Raw genomic sequence first — 24251 nt, 5'->3', positions numbered from 1 at the left:
ACAAACCACCTGCAGCTTCTGCTCTGCCCATGAAGCAGCTGATCTCTGAGCAGATGTGACCAGAGAAACTCTTTGTTTCCACTGTTTCCACTGTTCCACAGAGTCACTAACTGGCTGCTTCACGGTGAAGAGATCAAGTCTCAGTCACTGCCCGTGTCTCTGAGCGAGTGTGTGGCGAAGCGAAGGGGCCTATGTGTGTCTGTGTAGCTCAGTTGACCAATCCTGCTCAAGACTGAGGTAAGGCCCGCCTTTCTCATTAGCATAAGGACACTGAAATCGAAAAATAAATAAATGTGGAAATAAATAAAAGTTGGAATAAATGTGACATTTATTTATACATTTCTGTATTATTTCTGTATTTATTTCAGTATTTATTTATTTATTTCCTTTTTTATTTATTCATTTATTTCTGTATTTATTTATACATTTATTTATTTATTTATTTACACTTGACTACAGTCATGTATGGTCCTCCATACTGTGTTGTGTCAAATAATCAGGCTGCATGATAATCTGGGAGGGCGCATGTCTGGAGCTGTGTGCAGTTCCATATAGGTGAAGTGCTGTAGCTCTCCAGTTTACATTGTGCGGGATTGTTTTAACCATGTTTTGATATTTTTCAGTAAAGATGATTAATCATTGATAATAATAGTTGTGAGTCGCAGCATCAATGTCAATATCTAAGTCACAATTACAACAGAAAAACTCTCACTGGTGTAAAGGTTTGATATGTTCAACTTTGGCTTTGAATAACAGAGACATTATACGTTATAAGGACATCTCAAATATGACAAAGGTAAATTGTGTAAAAGTTTAATGGACGTGGTTTTATATTGTCGATACACAGTATTTTGGTGTGAATCTTCACAGGTTGTAAACATGGAAGTCTTGATCGTCTCTAACATCGTACCACATGATGTGAACGTAGCCCAAGCAATGTCTATTTTATCCAGGACTGTGCTTTATTAATGAGGTTGTCTATGTATTCATGCCATTCAATGTTTCAGCAAATTATTGTGTCTTGCACTGCTTGCACAATTGTGTTATTGAAGTATTATCAAGTACAAGTATGAGCAAAGGACTGTCTCAGTGTGTGAGCTTAAACTGTTTAATCTTCACATTCGTATTAGTATTCATAATATCCTTTGAACCCTGTGGTCGTTCTGTCGTTCACGCTTTAAGTGTACTTCTGACAATTTGCTGGAGTAGCAAATATAAATATATATTAGAATTTTATATTTGCTTCAAAACACTGCTATGGTTATTCACAATAATAATGATGATAATAATTTAGCCAATTATTCCCAATTTTTAATACAATCAAAAGTCCATGTTTCTATAATGTAGAGAAATTAAACACCCTCCGAAAAAATGTGTGTAAATTGCTTGGCACCAGGAAATCTGCCACATCGCTCTTTTGTGCTTCTAATTTCTCGCTCCCCAGCGTGAGTCACTAAATTGCTTCATGCCTGTTAATGGACGGCTGATTAGTATATTCGTTCTGTGTGTGTGTGTGTTTTAGAAGTGTCTGTCAAAGCCTCATGAAATAGAAATGCAATTAGGGCTTGTTATCTTACAGTCTCTTAAAGGGCTCTAATATAAACATCCACTGAGGACATCTGAGAACATTTCATGTTTACACGTTAGGCTTTTTGTGTTACGGGCTTTGAGTTTCACAAAAGGTTCACAGTGATGAATACACAAAACACCTTCGGAAAATAACAATGTGCGAGCGCCGTCAGCAGCTAATTTGAAGATGAAGTGGGAAATGCCGTCCCTCACAGATTGTCAATTTGCCCGTGTGGTAACGCGGAGGCACTGCCAAACATATCCATCCACAAATCTCACACACACGGACCTGTGCGCACAAAGCAAACGAGCTGATTTGAGAAACCAAACGTGACAGAGATGGTGACATTTCCATTTCACCTGGCACCAAAGGAAAGTCGGGGGAGATACGGTGTCAGACTGTTTGTGTGAAAGGTCTTTACAGATGAGCAGGGAGATGTGGAGCCAGGCTCCGGTGTCTGCTACTGATTATGTAACCTCTCGACAATAGGCTTCATTGATGAGCTTCAAAGCAGCAACACAGTGTTTTCTTCCACCGTCCGTATCCGACTTATAATTGGGTTTCACAGTGACTTTGCCACACGGACATACACTCGCCCCAAAATAAAATGGTTTTAAAAGTTAAAGTAAAAGTTAGCTGGTTTTCAGAGGCTGAGCTCAGATTGGTGGATGTGAAAGTCTGCATAGGACAGGGTAAATAGAAGCTCATCTGTCTGTGGCAGTCAAAGGTCTTTAAACATCATCCACAATTCCAGAAATGGAAGCCTGTCTCAAAAGCATATCCATTAAAGTAAAGACGCTTGAAAATTACTTAATTGAGGACATTACAGTAACCGGAAAATACGTCTGTAGAATAAGTGTAGCAATTACTGCCACTCCGACCGATGGCCACAACGGAGACCTTCTCAGAATTGGCTCCATGCTGAGCGCTTGTCAACTGGAGGGAAACTATTAACTTTACGTGTTATGGCACTACAGGACCGGGGCTAAGTCAAAACGATAATGACAGAATGGCTGCTTGTTTGGTTTGAATGTTCACCTGCTGGGAGGTTACTAGTGGAGTTTGCATGTTCTCGTCCAAATGGAAACAAATAGTGATTGATGTTCTGAATCATTAAAACCAGTGAGCGAGTTTGATATGTAGCTGTTGGTTTTAGTTAAAATTTAATTTTGTTTTAAAATGTTAAATTAATGTTAAGTAATTACATGAGGGAAATTCTAATGAGAAAAAGTAAATTGCAGTCCCCTTAAATTGAATCATGCTGTACCAAATTCCACATGCTCATAGATATCAGTCCCCCGGCATGGCTGAGAATTTCAACACATTTTAAATGAAGAGGAAATTACCAAAACAATCCTGGACCCTTTTCTTTTTCAAGATCAATGCCAACCAACCATCCAACCAACCAACCGTCCAACCAACCAACCATCCAACCAACCAACCATCCAACCAACCAACCAACCAACCATTCAACCAACCAACCATCCAACCAACCAACCATCCAACCAACCAACCGTCCAACCAACCAACCATCCAACCAACCAACCATCCAACCAACCAACCAACCAACCAACCATTCAACCAACCAACCATCCAACCAACCAACCATCCAACCAACCAACCGTCCAACCATCCAACCAACCAACCAACCAACCATTCAACCAACCAACCATTCAACCAACCATCCAACCAACCAACCGTCCAACCATTCAACCAACCAACCATTCAACCAACCAACCATTCAACCAACCAACCATCCAACCAACCAACCAACCATCCAACCAACCAACCGTCCAACCAACTAACCGTCCAACCAACCGTCCAACAAACCAACCGTCCAACCGACCAACCAACCAACCAACCAACCAACCGTCCAACCGTCCAACCAACCAACCATCCAACCAACCATCCATCCATCCAACCAACCAACCAACCGACCAACCAACCAACCAACCAACCAACCAACCAACCGTCCAACCAACCAACCAACCAACCGTCCAACCAACCAACCAACCAACCAACCAACCAACCAACCAACCGTCCAACCAACCAACCAACCAACCAGCCAACCAGCTAACCAACCAACCAACCAACCGTCCAACCAACCAACCGTCCAACCAACCAACAATCCAACCAACCAACCAACCAACCAACCATCCAACCAACCAACCAACCATCCAACCAACCAACCAACCGACCAACCAACCAACCGACCAACCGACCAACCATACTGTAAGACTACTGCTATTTCAGATGAGAAAAAAATTAATTTATGAGGTAATCCATGATCTGTGCAATGATTACGATTTAAGCCGCTGATGGAGAGAAGGAGCATTGCCCCCGTACTACGTGCATTGCTGACTGAAAGATAAGATCTTCTGCCTCCATTCATCTGTTCTTAATGAAGGAACCAGAGGTAACAGCACAACAGGGCCCTTCTACGCTGCTTGCAGATTTAATTCAATTTGATCTTGTAAGGGGAAGTTGCTTATGGCTGGCACAAGGACACTTCCTACTCATAATTCCAACTGACAACCCATTCCAAACAACAGCTTCATCGTTTAGAATGTTTTTTGAACCTTTTTCAACAACAGACACTGACAAATTGTTGGAGCGTTTTGCAGTTCGCAGAAAATTGTGTTTATAGGCTATAGGAGGCAAAACTCCTTTCTCATCATGTTTGTGTCATTTCTAGGACAATGCGTTGGCTGGACAACTCCCCACAAAGAACTGTGAGTGTCTGATCGTGATCCTAAAGAGCTGTGTAGCTCCGAACACCTTACCTCTACATTACAAGTGGGCTTGAGACTCTATGCTTCCCTGAGGAGTCATACATCAAACACAGATGTGTGGAGTGTGTTCCTGCTCCTCTGCATTATAATAAAACTGCAGCAGCTGCATTCAGGTGCCTGTGAGACGTGAGAACACAAACCTGATGAACATTCAGTATACGCATGATGATCTGCTTGTGAAATAATATATTCTTTTCCATTTCAAGGAGCAGAGCCTTTTGTGAATTTGATCGATTGACACACATTCAGTTCTAAACATGGAAAACTCACTCTGAGTATATTACCTCAGGATGGCGGGTATGTGATTTTTAAATGCTGCTCATGTAAAGATATGCAACCATTCTTTATTAAAATGTCTGAAAAAAACAAGACCTGTCTTATTTATATTGTTGACTTGTGTACTAACCTTATCCAAAATGTTTCCAACAATGTTCAAACACAGAGAAATCCCCAATTTTATCTAAAGCAACAGGACATTGAAATTTAGTCGCATTTTTGTGTCACATCCACTTTACCTGCGGCTTCGTCCCTTTCTGCTGTAACTTTAGTCGCAAAGGAAAAACTCACAGTTAGCAAGTTAGACAAGCAGCAGTGTTCTGATGGATTTAATGATTTAATCTATCCAAAGTGAATCATATTGTTTTAATCATGTGCGTGTGTGTGTGTGTATTTTCTAAATATCTCATTATAAAATAGAGCTATAGAGACAATCTACAGTTTATATTATTGATCTGATGATGATTTGATATCATATGACCAGTGACGTGACGATGACATCACAATGAAGTCAGAGAAGGATGCCATGTAGAGACAAACAATGAATTTGTCTGCATATCGGCATCGTCCTTTTAGAGCCATAGACACAAACTAAAGCTTAAACTCAATGGTATTTTATAATCACATGATGTGAATGACATTCTCATGAGTTCAAAACCAAACAGAGTCACAAGCTACATCTCGTTCAGATGAAACCATCATTCGCCATCACGCGCTGCCTCCCTGACACTTTTCCTTTTGTTGTCGAACTCACTTGTTGCTGTCGGTTGACGTTTGTGTATTTAAAGCAAGTTGAACTAGTTATTTGTGAGTAGGTCTGTGTGTGTACATCTATTCATGTGAATATGGGGGGGGGGGGGGGGCTGTCACAGCATCTCACCCTCGTTAGCCCAGAAATGGGGACGTGGCGGGCTGGGGCCTGATGGGACGCACGGCAAACTCATTATGAGAGGAAGCAGCCCAACTGGAGCGTGACAGGACAGGCCCGGCGTGAGGGGTGGATGAGGGGGGGGTTTGGGGAGGACGGGACCTGGCTCGGATCAGACTGGCACTGTGGGTCCAGGTCAGGCACAAAAACCCATCTCCTCCTTTGTGTGCCTGCCGGGGCCTCCATTGTCCCAAGCCTCATTAGGGCCAGTTAGAAGAAGCTGCTGTGCAGGACTGGGGAGGCGTCACTCTGCGCCCTGATGCCTTGCTCAGTTCCCAGCAGAGCCCTCCACCTGGGACGCCAACCGCTTCTCCTCGACTTCGCAGAGGGAAACGCCGCCGACTGACTTCTCAAAGCACAGTGTGGAGCTGTGGGGGGGCTGAGGGCTTCATGGGAGACATCAACATGGACGCTCACGGTTATGGGATCGCGGCGATGAGGAGGGGAAGCTACGATGATGCTTCAGCTTCTCTGCGTCCGGTGAGTGTCGATCTGCCTTCCGACGGCAAAGGGTGAAAGAGATCCTGGTGCTGACGGCTGCTCAGTGGACGACTCAGTGTGAGACGCTGCTTCTGATCGTTCAGACGAGTCACTCTGACATGTGCATCTGGTTCTTTGCTCTGTGTGCTGTGTGGGAAAGATGTTGTAAAGGTCAAGTGTGTCAGATTCAGGTGAAAGGGATCTATCAGCAGAAATCGAATGTAAAATAATCCATCCTTTGTTTCATCGAAGTTGTAGGAATTGTTGTTTGACCCTAGAATGGGTCCTTTACATTTAAAAACGTTACATTCACATCAGGAGTGAGTCTTCTCTATGGAGGCCATCATGTTTTTTACAGTAGCCCAAACTGGACAAACTAAACACCTTTGCGTTTTTATAACGACTGAAGGCTGCTACAGGTTCTCTTTCATGTTTGGAAGGAGAAGGTGAGGTGAGGGGTATTCACCTGCAACATGCCACTTCACCACTAGATGTCACTAAACTCTACACACTGAACCTTTAAAAAAGTATAGTATGATTTATATTAAACACCCTGGGATGTCAACAGGAGAAAAAACCTGTTTGGAGGCTCCTTCTGTGGGCTGATCTTTTGGGCATCTCTCCCTTAGTCTGCAACCTGTTTCTGTACAACATACAAGTTATACCGTAAATGTGTGTGAGTCACACACTACTGTTAAAAAAACCAAGGCCATTTTGTGTGTCATCATCAGAAAATGCTACATTTGAAATAAGACCAAATTTGGAAAAGCCCACCCATGGACACAACACCAGCTATAGCATTAGCAGAGCGGCGGAGTCACAGACTGTATATAAAGGGGGCGGAGTACACCCTGGACAGGTCACCAGCCAATCACAAGGCAGACATACAGAGACAGTGAACTAAAGCTGTGTGTGTTTGGACTGTGGGAGGAAGCCGGAGAAAACACATGCACACACAGTCGGCACGTGAAAACGCACAAGGTTCAGCTTTAAAACCCAGAGCCTTCTTGCTGTGAGAAAACCATAGTAACCACTCTATCACCATGTTCCCTACATATGGAATAGCCAAACAAAAGATGTTTTTCACTCTCAGTGAAGTGGACTTTCTATTTCCAGGCAGGTTAGACAGGGTCCTTGCCAGAAAACACAGAACACAGTGTATCCCTTCATTTTTCCTCCATTAAAAAGTAATGACTGCAGTAGCATAACGTTTTTATACTGTTATTAACCGTCCTTAGGTCTTTTCTCAGGATTGCTTCTCAAATTTTGACCAAAGCCTCACTTGTATTGAGAGTTTATCAAAAATCTCACAAAAACACTCACAATTAAGCTTTTTTTCTCTTGTATATTTATCATTGTTGATGCAACATGTCCTCAGCTGTCGATCACACCTGCACCGGGGAGAAGATACGCACATAAAGCAGGAAGAACCAGCAGCTGTGTTCTGTCGTCACCACAGAATGAACACAACAACAAAAGCGTCTGTACAGTCTGTTCAGTGAAATGAAGCAAACTGAGGCCTGAACTACAGACCTCATTATCTTTACTTGTGGCCGTAGTGCACGTCCACCTCTGACGTCCTCTTTATGCTCAGTGCCTCTTTGTTGTTTTTCAAAGGGAAACCTATTCGAAGCACAAAGGACCTGATATCAATTCATTTTATTTAAGATTCTAATTAAAACAGACAATGAAGTATTTAGATCTTCCCCAAATAAACATGCAGGTTATTTTTAACCCAGCTCCATGAATTGTTCCGTGGGATACTTGTGAAAATGTTTCCTGGAAATTTGTATTTCTCATCATTTAATCAGGTTTTGTGGGAAATCCGTTCAAGAGGTATAATCCTGTTGACAAACGAACCAATATAAAACAACCAGAATGAAAACATAACCTCCTTGTGAATGTCATCATGGAAGTCTTTCATAACACTAATTGACTTCGTTCCTTTATGGTTCCTTCACTGTGGAGATGTTGAGCCTTCTGACATTTGCAGTCTTCTGTGGGGCAAATGTTTAATTTCACAAACTGCAGAGACACCTGAATGAAAGAAAGGGTAACTGTGAACGGTGTCAAACATCGAACAGCTTCTTATTCACAGCTGCAGTGTAAAGAGCTTTCTGTTCAGCAAGTAGCGTGAATCAAGCGCATGAAAAGTAAATATATCACTTCTCTCTGACTTCCGTTATCTCACAGGACTTCAGACACTTGGCCCAGAGGCGACGCTCTGCCCCGTCCCTGGTGTTCGGGAAGGCGCTCGGGATGCCGTGGGCTCCTATCAGGTGTGTACATGATTATTGGAAATCGTTTCCCCACCACTGAAAATTCAGTGCATTGTGCCTTCATGCACTCCCAGCAGAGAGCCGCAAGGGCAGCTACACTGTTTTACAATTTTATCCGCTCGTGACAACTGAGTGATTAAGGGAATCAATGAGGGGGGCAGTAATCTGGCTCTGAAACAAAAGCAACCAAGATACAAATGTACATAACCTCCTTTGTGGAGGTTATGTAACATCTGGTTAGTTTTTTTTTTTTTTTTACCTATTGTGTTCAGTAGGTTTAAGGTTGTCACACAGAAAAGCAGGGAAACCCAAAGGAAAACCAACAAAACATGTAATAACCAAATAGCTTCTTAAAAATCCTGCATCATGGCTGGGTATTGAAACAGTTTGAAAGTTGCATCACTTACAGGACTTAATCCTTATTGCCCCCCCCCAGCCAGTTTCACTTTCCTTACCACAGCCTCCACCATGGCAGCACATGGTGAAACGATCTCAAGCCGTCACAGAGGATCTTTTGAAATATCCTATAACGAAAAGGAAACCTGCTTATTCACCTCCCATGACCCTGACCCTGAGTTGAACGGAGTCAGGACACCTGCTGGTGACACTGTCCACGCTACAGTGATCACAGTGACCACAGACCCAGATGTCCCTGTGGGGGATTCCCACTGGGACATCTGGGTCCGTGGTCACTACAGAGTGGACTGTGTCGCCTGCAGGACCACAGACCCAGATGTCCCTGTGGGGGATTCCCACAGGGGAGATTTCAAACTGCATTTTGCATGATAGCAAATTCTTCAAATCAATGTTGAAAATTATCTTTATAAATTTCACATGATACAAGAACATTTTAGAGCTTATCTTTGCTTCTAAGTGAAGGTTGTGGTTTGACATTTTACTAATTATTTTATATCTTTTGTTGATGGGAATACGGAATAACCCGGAATAAAAAAAGTTCTTTGCACCATGGAAAGATTCTTTTTTGTTGTAGTTTTACACTAATCAAGGCCTCATGTTGGGATTCTGCTCCATAAGAGCGACCCTGACCCGAGCGTTCGTCTTCGGTTTTGAAAAAAATGAGTTTTGCAGGACTGATGAGGATTTATCTTCAACCCCCTCAGGAAAAAGAAAACAAGAAATACTTTTAACGTCATAACCCACCTACAGTCTGTTCTTTGAGTGTGGGCTTTTCTTCACCTCCTCTCATATTAACTCTTTAACCTTTCAGAGTTGTAACTGTGGCAGTTGAACAAAGACCACCAGAGCAGCCGGTGGGCGAGGACGTCAAAGTAAAAAAGAAAAACACCAGACCAAAAGAAACAACACTTTCATACTTCCCACCCCTTCAGCGCTCTCTCACACACACACACACACACACACACACACACACACACACACACACATGCACTGTGGGCTTTTCCTTGAGCGGGGGTGTTCGGGGGGGTGTTGGTTTCACAGTGGTGGGACTGACGTAGACACTACCTCACTCTGTACTGCACTGCGGACAGAGCGAGGCTGTCTGATAGGCTAACACTCCTTTAATCTTCATTTAGGAGAGAAAGTGAAAAAGTACATTTTCAAAAGCTTTTCATAAAATGGGTAATAACTTTTAAGATGTCAGATTAGCAGCCGTGGTTTCAGGTCATTTCATCCTGATCAACAGCAGCCGTGTGAACTTCAGTAGGTCAGAAGTGTAACGGGGGGGGGGGGGAATCCCTTGGTGGCCAACATTTGAATTTCTTCCCCCCCATTCGAAAAGAGGTGGGAAGAGAGCGATGACCAAAATTGGTTTCATAATCTTTCAGAGCAAACAAGTGGTGCTTGTCGTGTACACCTCGCTTGTTGAGCACTTCAGAGACATGACAGACCAACAAGTACATGTCTGGATTTGTGTATTTCTCTTTAAAGTAATAATGTTTTCTTTTGTTGGTTTGTTAGTTAGCTGGATTACAAGAAACAACCCATTACATTTTGAAATGTGGATTTGGATCAGGGTTCTTTCTTTAAGATTGGGACCTGTGGTGTTTTTTTTAACCTTTGATTTGACGCAGATCCAAATTTAAATGTGGTTTCCTGTTGTCTTGGCTTAAGGTTAAAATTAAATATCATCTTGATTGTTCAGTGGATATAATGAAAATATTTTTTTAATTTAGGAGAAAAGCAGTTTTGCTGTCGACTGTAATCAAAGATGTCTCAGGAATAAAAAAAGGAGCAAAAAATATAAAGACAAACAAATAAGAATCCAATACGATCATCTTTCCGCTGTAGACCACCAAGCTCAGCCAGTAAAGTCCGTCAACACCAGTCTAAAGGAATCACAGCCAGTTAATGACTTTTCCCTGATCCCTCAGTGATGGTTGTGCCTTCATCCACAAGCCTGACCTTTTCTTCTGATGAAAAATGGCTCCTTGCTCTCTGCGTCATTTAAGTGAAGGCTTGTGAGGTTGATGTAAGTGGTTGTTCTGTTCAGGTCACTCAAACGAAATATCTAATCCAATCACCGGAGCTCCACATCAGTCGCACCCTTATCACGGATGATGATGTCGGCCAGTTTCCAGCATCGCACCTTGTTACACAGACCAGTTTCCATCCACCTTATAGTTTGAGCTCCAGTAAAGATTTGGTGAAGCAGAATGTTTTCCACTCTTCCTCTGAAGCCCTCAGATTTACTTTGGGACATCTCTGTCGGGGCGATTTCGAACATGAAATGATCGAAAAGAAAAGAAAAGGAAAAACAACGCTGCACTGTGACGTGAATATGAATCACTTGACCTGTTTGGGTTTAACAGATCTCCAGAGTTGAAGAACTTAAACAGCTCAGGCAGCTTTAATGGGAGTTTATTGCATTCACTATATCGTTGCTTTGCATTCAAATTACTTATCATCCCTCAAGTCTTTTGTAACTCATGTAAATTATGTAAATCAAGAACACATGTCTTGGAATATTGGGTTGGGATGACCACTATTTCCCATTACCACTACTCTCATGAATACTAATTCAGGTATTAAACCTCTACTTTCATAATGTTCTTAAAGAGTGTATGCCGTATGTATTTGGAATTATATATATGTGGAAGGCATCTGATTTGAAATATATCAAATAGCTGTGAAATCATCATGGACCTGTTCTCAACCCTTGTTATCTGACACTGATCACTTCCACGAATCTCTCCCTGAGCTTCAAAGTGTCAAATATGACGATGAGCGTGAACAGCTGACTGGTATAATTGGATATTTTGTCAATAATGTCACTGACCTTATGTAAAAAAAAGGGCAGTATGAGGATCATTGTAATAACAGGTCTGATTAAATATAACACAACCACCAAATTATAGTTAAACACACAGTAACGATCAGGGGGCGGCGCCACATATGCTGAGGCCTCGCTGATGTATGTGCTCGACCAATCACGAGTCAGTCTCAGCTTCCAATTATCATGTTTCAACCCGTTTTCATCCTAGATAGATAGATAGATAGATAGATAGAGAGATAGATAGAGAGATAGATTACTTTATTCATCCCCGAAGGGAAATTAAGTCGTCATAGAAGCCGGTATATTTGAATACAATAAAATACAATATAATAGAATAAAATAAAAATATAAAAATATTGAGGTAGGTAGAAAGAATAAAAACAGAAACACGAGGTAAATAGGAAGATAAGGTGCAGTGGCAAGATGATGGTAATAGTACTGATGATATGATGATAATGTTATTATTAGACAGTATATAAAAATAGTACAGTATATATAGTATATAATATAACATAATATATATTTATATATGATAGTAATTATACCAATATAATAGCAGTATATAGTAGTAATGGCAACAACAGTATATATAATAATGAAAGTAAATATAATAATAATAATAACAACATGTACACATGTATAAATATGTGTATATAGACTTATAAATACAAAGAATATACAAAGAGTATGATATAATATGATATGATATATAGTAGAGGTATAAATATAGGTATTTGACTATACAATAGTTAATATAATATACTATGAGTGTAAGAATATATAGACAGTGTGCAAAAGACAGTATTATTATATAAAATGATATATAGTATGAATATGGTTTATATTAACACATATCACATATGATGTGGAGTAAGTGTTCCAGTATATGGAGCGGAGTGTTGTACAGGGTACACAGTGCAAGGAGACAGGTTTGTTTAGTGCAGTTCTGTGATGGTGGCTCTGACAGAGGTAGATGAGTGGTACAGTCTTATTGCGGTTGGAAGGAACGATTTCCTGTATCGTTCCTTAGAGCAGCGGGTTGAATGAGTCTGTGGCTGAAGCTGCTCCTTAGCTTGTCCAGTGTTTTGTGGAGGGGGTGAGACGGATTGTCCATGATTGCCAGCAGTTTTGCCAGCATCCTGTCCTCCACCACCTCCTCCAGGGTGACAAGCTTAGAGCCAATCACAGACTCTGCCTTCCTGATGCGTTTTCTCAGTCTGTTGGCGTCCTCTGCCTTGATGCCGCACCCCAGGACACCACAGCAAAGAAGATGGTGCTCGCCACAACAGAATTGTAGAAAATCTGCAGCATCTTGTTGCAGACATTGAAGGACCTGAGCCTCCTCAGGAAGTAAAGCCGGCTCAGGCCCTTCTTGTAGACGGCCTCTGTGTTGGTGGACCAGTCCAGTTTATTGTCCAGTGTGACTCTCAGAACAAGGGTTAAAACCAAATCAGCTTAAATCAAATCCATCCCCATCAAACTAAAATTTGCTTCACTCTTGTTTGTTTGACAGCTTCCGTGTCGGTTTGAGGCCATAACTAAATTTGCTCTTTCACATCTTGAAATAGTTTGCAGCGAATACAAAGTGTTAAAATGACACGTTCCAGCAACAAGAGCTTGTGTTTTGTAAACTTTAAACTTTGTTGAAAGTGGTGGAAATACATATTCGAGAGAACCTGGAGCAGGTTGGCTCAACAAAAAAAAAGATAGAAAATGTTCTAAACCCATAAAAAATACCCCAAATTGATAATTAAATTTATGAGTGTGATAGTATAACCACCGAGATCAGACTGGTCCAAGGATGTCCCTGTCACTCACCCTCGCCTCCGTTGTGTGTCCGCTCAGGGAGGAGGCGTCCTGCTTGGTGTCCGTGGAGCAGAGTCCATTCGTCCTCGGCCTCAGCAGCGAGAACGGAGAGCTGCTGCTGGACGAGTGGGTCCAGGTCACCGAGGGCTCCAAGACCCGGGAGAGACGCCTGTTCCTCTTCAGCGATGTCATCGTGTTCGCCAAACTCAAGTCAGTACTCAATGTGTCCTCCAGTTCAAGAGAGAGTGAATAACAGTCATTTCTAGATGAGAACAAAACAACACCGCTGGGAAACCACTGAATTATTTTCAAATGTAGTAAACACAGTTACAATAAATAAAAACAGTTTCTGCTGAAATATGACACACATTTGTGCAGCTGCAATGGGAGAAGTGAAAGGGGAAGTCAAAACAAGATGTGTATTTTTTGACAGTATACTCGGACTGTTAGGGAATCTCCCAGCAGACGGTTTATTGTGTTTAGTCACCCTGTCTTTAAAAAGAAGAAGAACGTTTGGTGATTCCCTCAGAGTGGAGTCACATGAGGAGAGAAACGTTTCCATGTTTTTCAGACAAGACAAAGTTCAGAGAGTTGATTTTCATGCTTTCACACAAGAGTGTAAACTGCCTTGATGCTACAATCATCTGTAATCAGGCCAATCATGACACAGGGTTTTGGAAATGATAATAATAATGATAATAATATATTATTATATTTATTTGGCCCTTATCTAAACAAGGTTACAAAGTGCTTCACAAAAATCCGTGGAAACAAATGAATGAAGGTATTCAGTTCAATATTAAACGTAAAATCATGAAATAATAAGGTCACGTCCTGAAAATCTACAGAAAACATTATAATAATTATAATTATTTCAGAATTAAATATTCAGCTTCAATAACTTTCTTAAAAAAAATGTTGGGTAAAGACCAATTATTAATCTATTTGCCTAGTATAGAACCAGCATTTATCTAATTTCCCAGATTGCTCCCCTGCTCGATTACACTTATTGATTTATTATAAACATGATTCACGTGGCTGCTCAGCTTCCCTCTTCGAGCTGTTTATCGAAGCCGGTGGAAGTTTTCAGGCTCGTGAGTGGGAGGAGGCTCACGCTCATCTCAGTACCACAACCTGCCCACTGTTCCAGTAGACAGCACAAGCAGCGCCACGATACCTCACAGCAAACACACCCCAGTGTTTGTGACCCATAATTACTTCTAGAAATGAGTGGAACTGATCCGTGTTCAGCTTGTTGTAAAGGAGCATTTAAAAAGGAGCCATGTGCTTCAAACATCAAGTGCATTTCGCTCATGATAAAAAAAAGGGGCTTTATAGAATGTCATCTGTGGCTGTGTGTGTGTGGGGGGGGGGGGGGGGCATTTCATATTTTATCTCCATGAGGCCACCAAAATAAAGTCATCTACAAAATCAATACCTCAAACATAAATCAGATATCACACAGAGCGCGGCTAATCCTTCCCTGACTCTGGTCTGGATCCACACAGATCCTCTAATCCCACTCTCTGTGTTAAACCTAATCTTGTGGCTTTGTCTCGTTGGTCAAATGTTTATTCGTCTTTATTTCACCTTATGTTGTCGATTATGTTAAATGTGAGCATTGATTAATAAATAGAAATTGACTGTGGGGTTAGCTGGAGGGAAGAGGGTGTTGGTTGTAACCGTGTGTGTGTGTGGTGAAAACCCTCCGTGGACACAAACAGTGCGCGCTGGGTTCCAGTCGGGGGCAGCTCACTTCCAACCCGCCGAGTTCGTCTGTCCATTATTTCCAGATTACCTCGCCCCTCTTTCTGTGCCATAACACCTCTTGAATCCCAGAGTACACTTCTCTCTTCCTCATGCTATATGACTCATTATCTCTTATAATCCATCAACGCTCCAGGACACAGTGCTCACAGGATGTTATCCGAACACCTCAGGGTCAGCAGGGTCCCTTTCACTCCACACATGAGAAGTGAGAAGTCAGTGAGAAGTGGAGGCAGTAATTAACACAATAATGGACCTTTTCCTTTGTTTTCTTTTTACCAGGTCCAGTGCCAGCTACCGGCTGAAGCACAGAGTGAGCCTCAGGGACGTCTGGCTGTACGGTTTTGAAGACGAGGCAGAGGATGAAGAGGGAACGACGGGGGACGTTGACCTGAGAGTGACCCTTGTCTTGGCTTGGGCTCTCACTTTCTCTTTGGTGTGTTTTCGGTGAGCAGACCGGCAGCGACTGACTCAAGCAGCAGCACATACAGTATTCACTAGATGAAGAACGGTTGTCCATAAGCGCCTGGGAACATCTTTAGATTCCTCTCATGCCCCCTCGTCTGCTTACAATGGGAATTTTTTCACCCAAACATCTGAATTTAAGTCTTTCACGAGAGTTCGCATTGAAAAAGTTGCGTGATAATTAGGTTATTAGAAGAACTGGGGGATTAAAAAAACACTACACATCATATCCTTATTTGTTTATGTCACAGACTGAATATAAAAATGGTCAACATGACAGCTCCCAAAAAGTGAAGCCAGATCATCTTGATCGCCACCTGGTGGCTGGCTGCCGTATAGGTCATAAACCCTGCCTCCTCCATGTTATCGGATTGGACACGGAGCAAAATAACACATTAAATGGTGTTTGTCAAAGATGGTAGGCTCATTCAGATTTTACAATAAGTTTGGTTTTAATTAGTTATTTGATGTTGTAAACCCAGGGTGACTACTGCATGGAAAGATGGCGGCTCCTGTATCCTGTATTTCTGAGCTTCACTTTTGTCAGAGGTGTCGTCCATCTTAATTTACAGTCTCTACCTCGTGTGCAAGTGTGACCTGCACTTTTCTGAAAAGACAATTCCTTCAAAGGTTTCCCAGTGGTTTTATTATTAATAATAGGGCGAGCACAGCGGATTCCTGCCTCGTATTATTAAGGCCGTGAATGGAACCTGAGGCTGCTCATGGAGTATTCACATAGTTCATGGTCATGAGATCTGTTGGGGAAGTGGTTAAAGAGAAAGTCCTCCCAGCAGAATCACAAGACGAGAGGTTGCAAAAGAGGAAGTGCGAAGCTGGCCTACGAGCCCGGGCTCATGTGATGGGCTGAACTCAGCTGACTCGATCTGGAAACACTGGCCTTTACGATAAATCGTGTGGACGGTGCAATCGACTTTAAAAGGATGAAAGTGCATTTCAGTAAATGGTTTGAGATAAGAGGCTCTAAATGACCCTGGTTCAGTTTGGGAATCGGACTGGTTTTTTGTTGTGTCATTCCTTAGCGCCCACGTTTCTTGCAAAGTAATAAGACTCAAACCAAGAAGGCGATGAATCCCCCCCCCCCCATGACTTTTGAGTTGTCTGTTTGAAGATTTTAATGATTCAGCGTGAGAACGATTCAGTCCTGCTCTGTGTCATGGAGCCGACAGGAACCCACGTGCTCACTTGTTGACACTGGAGCCGTCTGCCTACTTGATATGCATACTGTAAGGCCATATGGTGCCGCAAAGGTTAAGCCCTTCAGGTGAACACACACACGTAGGCGTGCGTATCGGTGTCGCTGTCCTGTTTCCACTGATCGAACAGCAAACCTCGACTAGGAGGAAGTGGAAGGTGTCTGGTCGGGGGCCGCCGTGACGCTGCTTCCTGTTCCCATGACTGAGTTAGAGTTTCCACCAGAGTTGTTAAAAGCCGCCCCGGGTGCACGGCCGTCTCATTCCTCCCACTGTCGTCTGGGCCTGTGTGCTTCTCTCTGTGGATTAGTAACTCAGACCATGCTGTTATTTTGCCCGCAGCTCACCTGAGGTGAAAGAACGCTGGTTGGATACTCTACACAGGTAGGAAACCAAGTTATATAATAATAATACTTATAATAGATATGCATTCTAATCGTGTAATTCGAATTTATACTGTAACTCAAGCGAGAAGTGTTTTGATCACTTTCGCCTTTTGTAAAAATCGTACATCACAACAAACTCTGAAATTAGTTCAACTTAAACGATTTTCGTCCAATTGTGTTTTCATTAGCATTATAGGTCACATGGTGTCGATGACATAAACAAGTTAGCGTGCACTCACAATGAAGAAATCTGTTAATTGATTCTCTTTTACTCTAAATCAGTTCGTTACAACATGATCTTGATCCCCTGTTTGGCGAATACACAATAATTTGTCACCACAGATATTCTTTGTTGCATAAAATGAGTTTGATGATTAAAAGTAATTTTAAGTAATGAAGTAAAAGTAAATATATGTACTTTGTAATTTTTGTTACGACAGAAAAATTCAGGACACAAAGGCGAGGGCTGGCTGTGCCTTTTCAGCTCCTGACGTCCTCATGAAGGTGTTGAGCGGCAGCGTCACAGTGAGTCTCACGCGGCTCCGCTGCACCACGTCCATTAGGAAACAACACATCTGATTTTATTAAAAGAAATAGCAAATCAACACCTAACTGTTCTTTTGTGTTTCGCCAACTTTCAGTCTAAAGCTCTGACAGGAGGGGGCATGGAGCAACTTCCACTCGATGTAAGTATAAAGCCTGATTTCACGTGGCCTCTTGAGATGTACATGCTCCAGCAAAGCCACTGCTGTGAGTGACGCCTGCAATGTGGGCGGAGGAAATAGCTGCAAATTGTACAAAATTATAGGTCGTGATTGCACATGTTGAATACTTCACACCAAAAAAAAAGATTTTCAATTGAATAGGATAACTTCAGACGCGTGTAACTGATTGCTATTTAGGTCTTTCGTCGTCTTATTGTACAACGGAAACACAGTCACGTGTTTGGAAGGCATGAAGAGCGGGGGGGGGGGGTGATGCATGGCGACTGAGGGAAACAAATAGACAACACACAACCCTCTTCCTTCTTCCCTCTCCTTTGCATGCTCATGTCCACTTTCAGAGTCATAACCATTTTGTCTTGTTGGATTCGTTGGCAGGGCGATGCAAAGATAGCCATCCTGCCGATTAACCAGGAGGACAAGCTGACGCATCCCACTGGTGAGTTTGAATGTCAAACGTCTGAGGGAGGGAGGGAGGGAGGGGCTCAATAACCGGGCCATGTGTCAAAACGAGAGTAGCGAGAACAACCACAGACACAGAAAAAGGAAATTCAACTGATAAGAGGGAGCAAGTGAAGAAATTGAGTTTCAGACTCTTGCACAACTTTTGTTTTTGTTTTCACGATTCAATAAATTCAACAAAAAATCCCTCGGTTCATGTCCGACTGTTGAATAAACTGACGGATGATGCAACATTTGCCTCCGCCAGAGAAAAAGTGGAACCAAGTGGTGAAGAGGCTGAAAAAGGGCTCGAGTTTCATCAGCAAGGCCAACCGCTCCGAGACCTGCGCGAAGACTCAGCTGTTCGGACTGCCCCTCTGCAGGATCTGCCCCGACCACCGCTCCCTCCCCAAACCAGTCACAGTAAGTCTCCTCTTTAGCCTGCAACATCACAGCTCACGTCAAAAGTTGTGTCCCTCTACCTCAAAATCCAGATTAAATTTCATTTAAGTTTCATTAAATCATCAAACCATATCACTTCTTTGTTAGACACACATTGCAAAACTTCTGTGAACGTGAATAAAAAAAAAAAAAACAGGCTACTACTCAACCAACGTATCAGATTCTAAGAATTTGTGAATGGCAACAGGAAGCACACACTAACACACTAACACACACAGCCTGTGTGTTTTTTTAATATGACAACTCTCCTCCTCTTTTCTTTCCTCCTCCTTTTATTGGCATGTATAGTTGCACATACAGGAACTTGACTTGGTGTGGTTGGTGCACTGTACAAACAACAATATAAAAACAACAATAGAACAACAATGTATACAGTCAGAGAGTTATGGGCACGTGCGGTTCTAAGCCTCTCCTCTCCTCGTCTTCCTCTCCTCTCACCAGGAGATTCTGGTGCTCCTGAGAAAGAGGGGCCCGTCCACGGAGGGGGTGTTCCGCAAACCATGCAACAACAAGATCATGAAGGAGGTCAGGGAGCAGCTGAACGGCGGCCTGGAGGTCGACCTGGAGGCGCAGCCGGTGGTTCTGCTCGTCGGGCTCCTCAAAGTACGTCTCACACACCTCTTCTGTCCCTGTGTCAAACAGGGGTCACTGCATCTCACAACCCCCCCCCCACACACACACACACACACACTTAATATTAGCACCTCTTTTATTGTTAAATTTTTATTATAACAAGCTCGTGCCACATCCAGAATAACATCTCATGCATGGATTATAATCATTGATGCATTATACATTTTTACAATGTTCAGTGCACTTTAACACTTACCATTGAAATTACCCTTTTAACACCACATGTGACACATCTAATCATTTCTATGAAAAAGTGGCTCATCACCGTCCTCCTCGTGTTTATCACAGAGTTTCCTGAAGGAACTTCCTGGCAGCCTGCTGGTGTCTGAACTTTACGACAACTGGATGACGGCTCTGGACGTCGAAGACACTCCGCAGAGAGCTGAGGAAATCAGAAAGTAAGTCATCGATACCTGCTAATGAGTCGCCAGCAATTTCCTGCAACTGCCATCCTTGTATTTATATGACCTTTATGTATATGAAGGGGAAACTGTTGGTATTTTCATCAGTGTTCTGTGGTGGGTATATGAAAGAGATGTTTTTTTGAATGGAGTTTTGCAGAGAATCCCCAGTGTCGTCTGTCAGCAGGCTGAGCACAGACCACTTCTCTTTTTTGGTTTAAAAAAAAGGAAGAAACTTAAAAAAATTAAATAAAAAAAAGACCACCAAACTAATCTTCCTGTTCTCTTTTTGTCCTCCTTCCCTTCCCCTTATTTTTTTTTCTACCTGCCAACCAGGGTGGTAGACAAGCTGCCCGGACCCAACAAACTGCTCCTTCAGCATCTCGTGTGCGTCCTCCATCACATCCTCCAGAGCGCCGACATCAACAAAATGGGCGCCCACAACCTGGCGGTGTGCATCGCCCCCACGCTGCTGCAGCTGGACGGAGCCACGCTGGATGAGCAGAAGGAAAAGATGCAGAAGGTACAAAGTTGTGCTGTGAAAATGTTTTCACACTTCCTGGGGCTTTGAAGCTCTGCGGTTCACAGAGCAGAAAAAAAAAACTCCACGGGTTTCAGAAGTAAGGTCAAAGTAGCTCCGCTCCTATTGGCTGCTTGTTGAGCCACGTGATGATAGGACAGAGTGGAGCGCTGCGTCTGGACTGCATCTCTGATTCATGTCAGCTTTCATTTTAAGAATTCTTTAATCTAATTATCAGTTTTATTTTTTACCATTGATATTGTTGTGAATATGACAATAACAAAAACATTTTTTTCTGATTTGCTGCAGGTCACAGAACTCACAGAGGTTCTTATCGAGCACTGGGACATACTGGGAGAGAACATCCCCAACCTGCTGGACACCGATGAAGGTATTTACACATGACAACCAGACCCTCCTTTTAGTCTCTGTTATTTATATGTTTATTGAACAAATATACTGCCAATAGAGAAAGTAAACAATATAGAGCTTTTTAAGAAAAAGTCTTAAATAGTTGTTAGGTCTTTCAGTATGTTAGGTAATGTCTGCTTCGGTGTCTCTGTGAGCTCTTTCTCAACGATACAGATATTGGCACACAAATAAAAATTGGGTAAATGAGAGTTATCGTATAATCTAGAGATCTAATCCTCTTTCCTATCTCGCTCTACAGAGTCTCTGTCGTCCCTGCACCATGACTCAGCGTATGACAGCACCGACTTAGATGGCGATGGCGAGGCAGGCGAGAGCAGCAGCTCCACACACGGAGGGGGGGGTTCATATTCCTCCCTCAGTCCCTCCGCCCGCACCACTTCTTGGGCATCGGACGCGGCCTTCAACCCGAATAAGCCGTTCAACCGTCGCTGCTCTGAGCCCATCATCCTCACCTCACCCGACCTGGAGGGCCTGTTCGGCCACACCCGGAGCCACGAGGACTGCTCCATGGAGAGCAGGGACTTTGAGGAGCAGCCTCTGACAAAGCAGATCTCTGACGACTCCTTCTTGGCCAAAGGACGAGCAGGACGCAGGTCGGTCCCGTCTTTTCCTAAACTGAGGAGCAGCTCAAACTTGGATCCTCTAACCTACATGGCAGGTAATCGCGTCAAGGACTGCTCGTGCTCTTCCCTGGAGAGCGCCGCCTCAAACCAGTCAGAGGGCTCTGTTTTCACCAGCTCCCCAGTGGGGTCACCATCCTGCCCCAGGAGAGCAATCACCTCCAGCCCACCATTAGTGGCTGCAAAGGCTCAACCGGACATTGTCAGACCGATTCCGTCTGAGAAGAGGCATTCCCAGTCCATGAGGGTGGCCAGTAAAGTCCTAATGAGGACCAGGAGTCTAGGAGCGTTCAGCAGGAGCAGCCTGAAGAGAGACTCCCAGAAGGAAAACTCCTTCCCTTGTGAAACGCTCCAGGAGGACGCTCAGAGCGAAGCAGACCCTCCAGCTGAGCCTCTGCACAGGCAGCGCCCTCTGTCAGCCATCGAGGTGTTTAAGCAGGTGGACAGCCGGCTGCCCTGCAAGCCTCCACCATACGAGAGGGCGGTGCAGAACATGGGCCTCCCTCCGCAGTATGGAGCCATGACTGTGCAGGATGCAATGGTGCTGGAGAGGAGGTCCCGCCCATCCTCGGTGAATTATGACTTCCCACCCACCTGCCCCGTCCCTCAGTTCACAGACTGCTTTTCCCAAGCAGCGCAGGACAATGGCGGCGTTGTCGAGCGGCGGCATCCTTACCGCCAGAGAGCCATGTCCGAGTCCGTGTCTAAGAGCCACCACGACGCCGTGTCCCGGAGATGTAGTCAGCCCGTGTTCGAGGAGTTCTCTTACGCCCAGGAGTCATACGTTTGATTCCCTCTGGAACTGATTCACTTGTGTTTGATTTATCTTGCGTCTTTTTCATTCCTGTCCCTTCTGGGCCACATCAGAAGGTTTCTGACCTCGAGGTTCATTTCATTGTGCTGTTTTGAACGCTTACTGTAGCCTCATCACAGCAGCTACTTTCTACGTCTTATCTTTAGCTCATCGTTTTGTATATAGAAATGTTCTATGTGTCACTGTTTCACTTTGAATGCAAGCTATGTGCCGCCGCTGTGGTTGCACTTTCCAAGTAGTACCGTTTAGAGTACAGATATTAAATATATGGTGTTATGATAGATATTTAGTCTATCCCAATGAAGCTATGAAGAGACTGTTTGCTATGGAGAAAATATGCTATTCCTTTTGTTGATGTAGATAATATGTACAGTTTAGATCATGTTTCTGTGTAAACCCTCTTCACCTTGATCTCCTTCTTCAACTACATTAAAGCACTTTTCTGATAATTTAATGCTTTGTTTACTTGTTTAGCTGAATATGTAAATAGATACACAGAGGACTCATAAGTTGTTTCAGTTAAAAATAAATGATTGAAAGAATAAACTGAGTTTTCTCTTCTGTCTATGGGACCATTTAGAAAGATTCTTTGACCCGACTTCGATACATTGCGTAAGAGCGGCTAACGAGCGTCAATGAGAGAACATCGTGTTCCATCTCAAACAGTCTGCTGAAACAGAAGGAAACCAGACACGGTCACATGGACGGATTTGGTTTTTCTCTGAATCGCTCTTCCTCTTATCTGTGACTGCAGATGAGCTGATGCCATCTCGTCTTCCTTCCTTTTCTGCAGGGTGTCATCACTTTGTTTCCTTCCTCTACAAGTTGTTTTAATCTACAACCCTGACAATGAGATTGATTTGTGCCTCTTTTAGCAAAATTTTATGGTGAAATTTAAGATTAAGACTTGTAATCTCTGTTAAATTCTCATTTTGAACAATGAATTACACGAAGAATAAAGACAAAAAAACAGCATCTGTTATCCAAACATCCATTACACTTGGTCTGCAGGGATTATTAAAAACCAAATGTTCATTAAATCTGAGTCAAAGAGACGTTTGTTAAACTCTGCGCTCACTATCGTCATGTAAAGGGGGAACAAAAAAAGAGGAAGATCTTGCAACACAACGTAACACAACACAACCACAGACTTAATTAACAAGGAAGAAACATGGAGACTTGACAAAACACATATTTGACATCTGCTTTGAATCTGTAGCGTGGTTCATGTCCCATCCGTTAACATGGTGCAGGTGGGATTTATGGACATATGTTCTGCAGCCATGTTGTCCTGTGGCAGCAGAATGGTTGTAGGTTCCTCTTTTTGGGAGCTGCCGTGTCATCCATCTTCACACACACTTCATGTATACAACACCTTGAATGCTACCACTGCTACCACTGCAACCAGAACCTCAGGAAAGCTGAAGGGAGTGAGTTGTTGGATTGATAGAACGGATTGTAGCGGTTTAACTTCTACTTTTTGTTGCTGATGTATATCTGGATCTAGTGAATTTAATCGAGTTGATTTAAATGGGATTCCATGAGCGGTCTGTTGAGCCTGGGCAGCGGAATGAGCTCTGTAGAGAATTACACTCTAATCAATCAAGGAAAAACAAATCACACTGAAACTGGTCGATGCCGTTAATTTTTAAATATACTCAGATGTACACAGATTGTGACTGAGCAGATTGATCGATCTATTGATTGACTTCCTCAGCGGTTGGCGTCAACTCAGTTGTCATGGAGAGTAGATGCTATCACACGATCTGCACACAGGTGCACTCAGACCTCAGCGAGTTCATCTGATTAAATATAGATATTTCTGTATCTGATGCACTTCACGAAGGCAGCTTTTTTATTTTATCCTTCTGCAATTGGATTTCATCATACAGCTCAACTGTCCTGCTTTATCTTGTGCTTGCACACACATTGTGTATTTTTTAATTACTAAAATGCACGACCTGTATTAGTTGCTGACCTCTTACTGCTTCCA

The 24251-nt window shown here is 43.0% G+C and overlaps 1 protein-coding gene across 1 annotated transcript; it reads left to right on the top strand.

Annotated features, from left to right (window-relative positions):
- Positions 1-5924: 5924 nt before the first annotated feature.
- tagapb (T cell activation RhoGTPase activating protein b) lies at positions 5925-23138 on the top strand. Its single transcript, XM_062411754.1, has 14 exons — positions 5925-6046; positions 8240-8325; positions 13424-13594; positions 15434-15598; positions 17170-17211; positions 17654-17738; positions 17855-17899; positions 18314-18374; positions 18645-18799; positions 19280-19441; positions 19760-19869; positions 20209-20395; positions 20702-20783; positions 21063-23138. Exons 1-14 carry the CDS (start codon positions 5957-5959, stop codon positions 22232-22234), a joined length of 2613 nt encoding a protein of 870 aa, XP_062267738.1. The 5' UTR covers positions 5925-5956; the 3' UTR covers positions 22235-23138.
- Positions 23139-24251: the final 1113 nt, after the last annotated feature.

Source organism: Platichthys flesus, chromosome 18 (assembly GCF_949316205.1).
Source record: "Platichthys flesus chromosome 18, fPlaFle2.1, whole genome shotgun sequence".
Lineage (NCBI taxonomy): Eukaryota > Metazoa > Chordata > Actinopteri > Pleuronectiformes > Pleuronectidae > Platichthys > Platichthys flesus.
The sequence above is the reverse complement of the archived record's forward strand: the minus strand, read 5'-3'. Positions and strand labels throughout refer to the sequence as shown.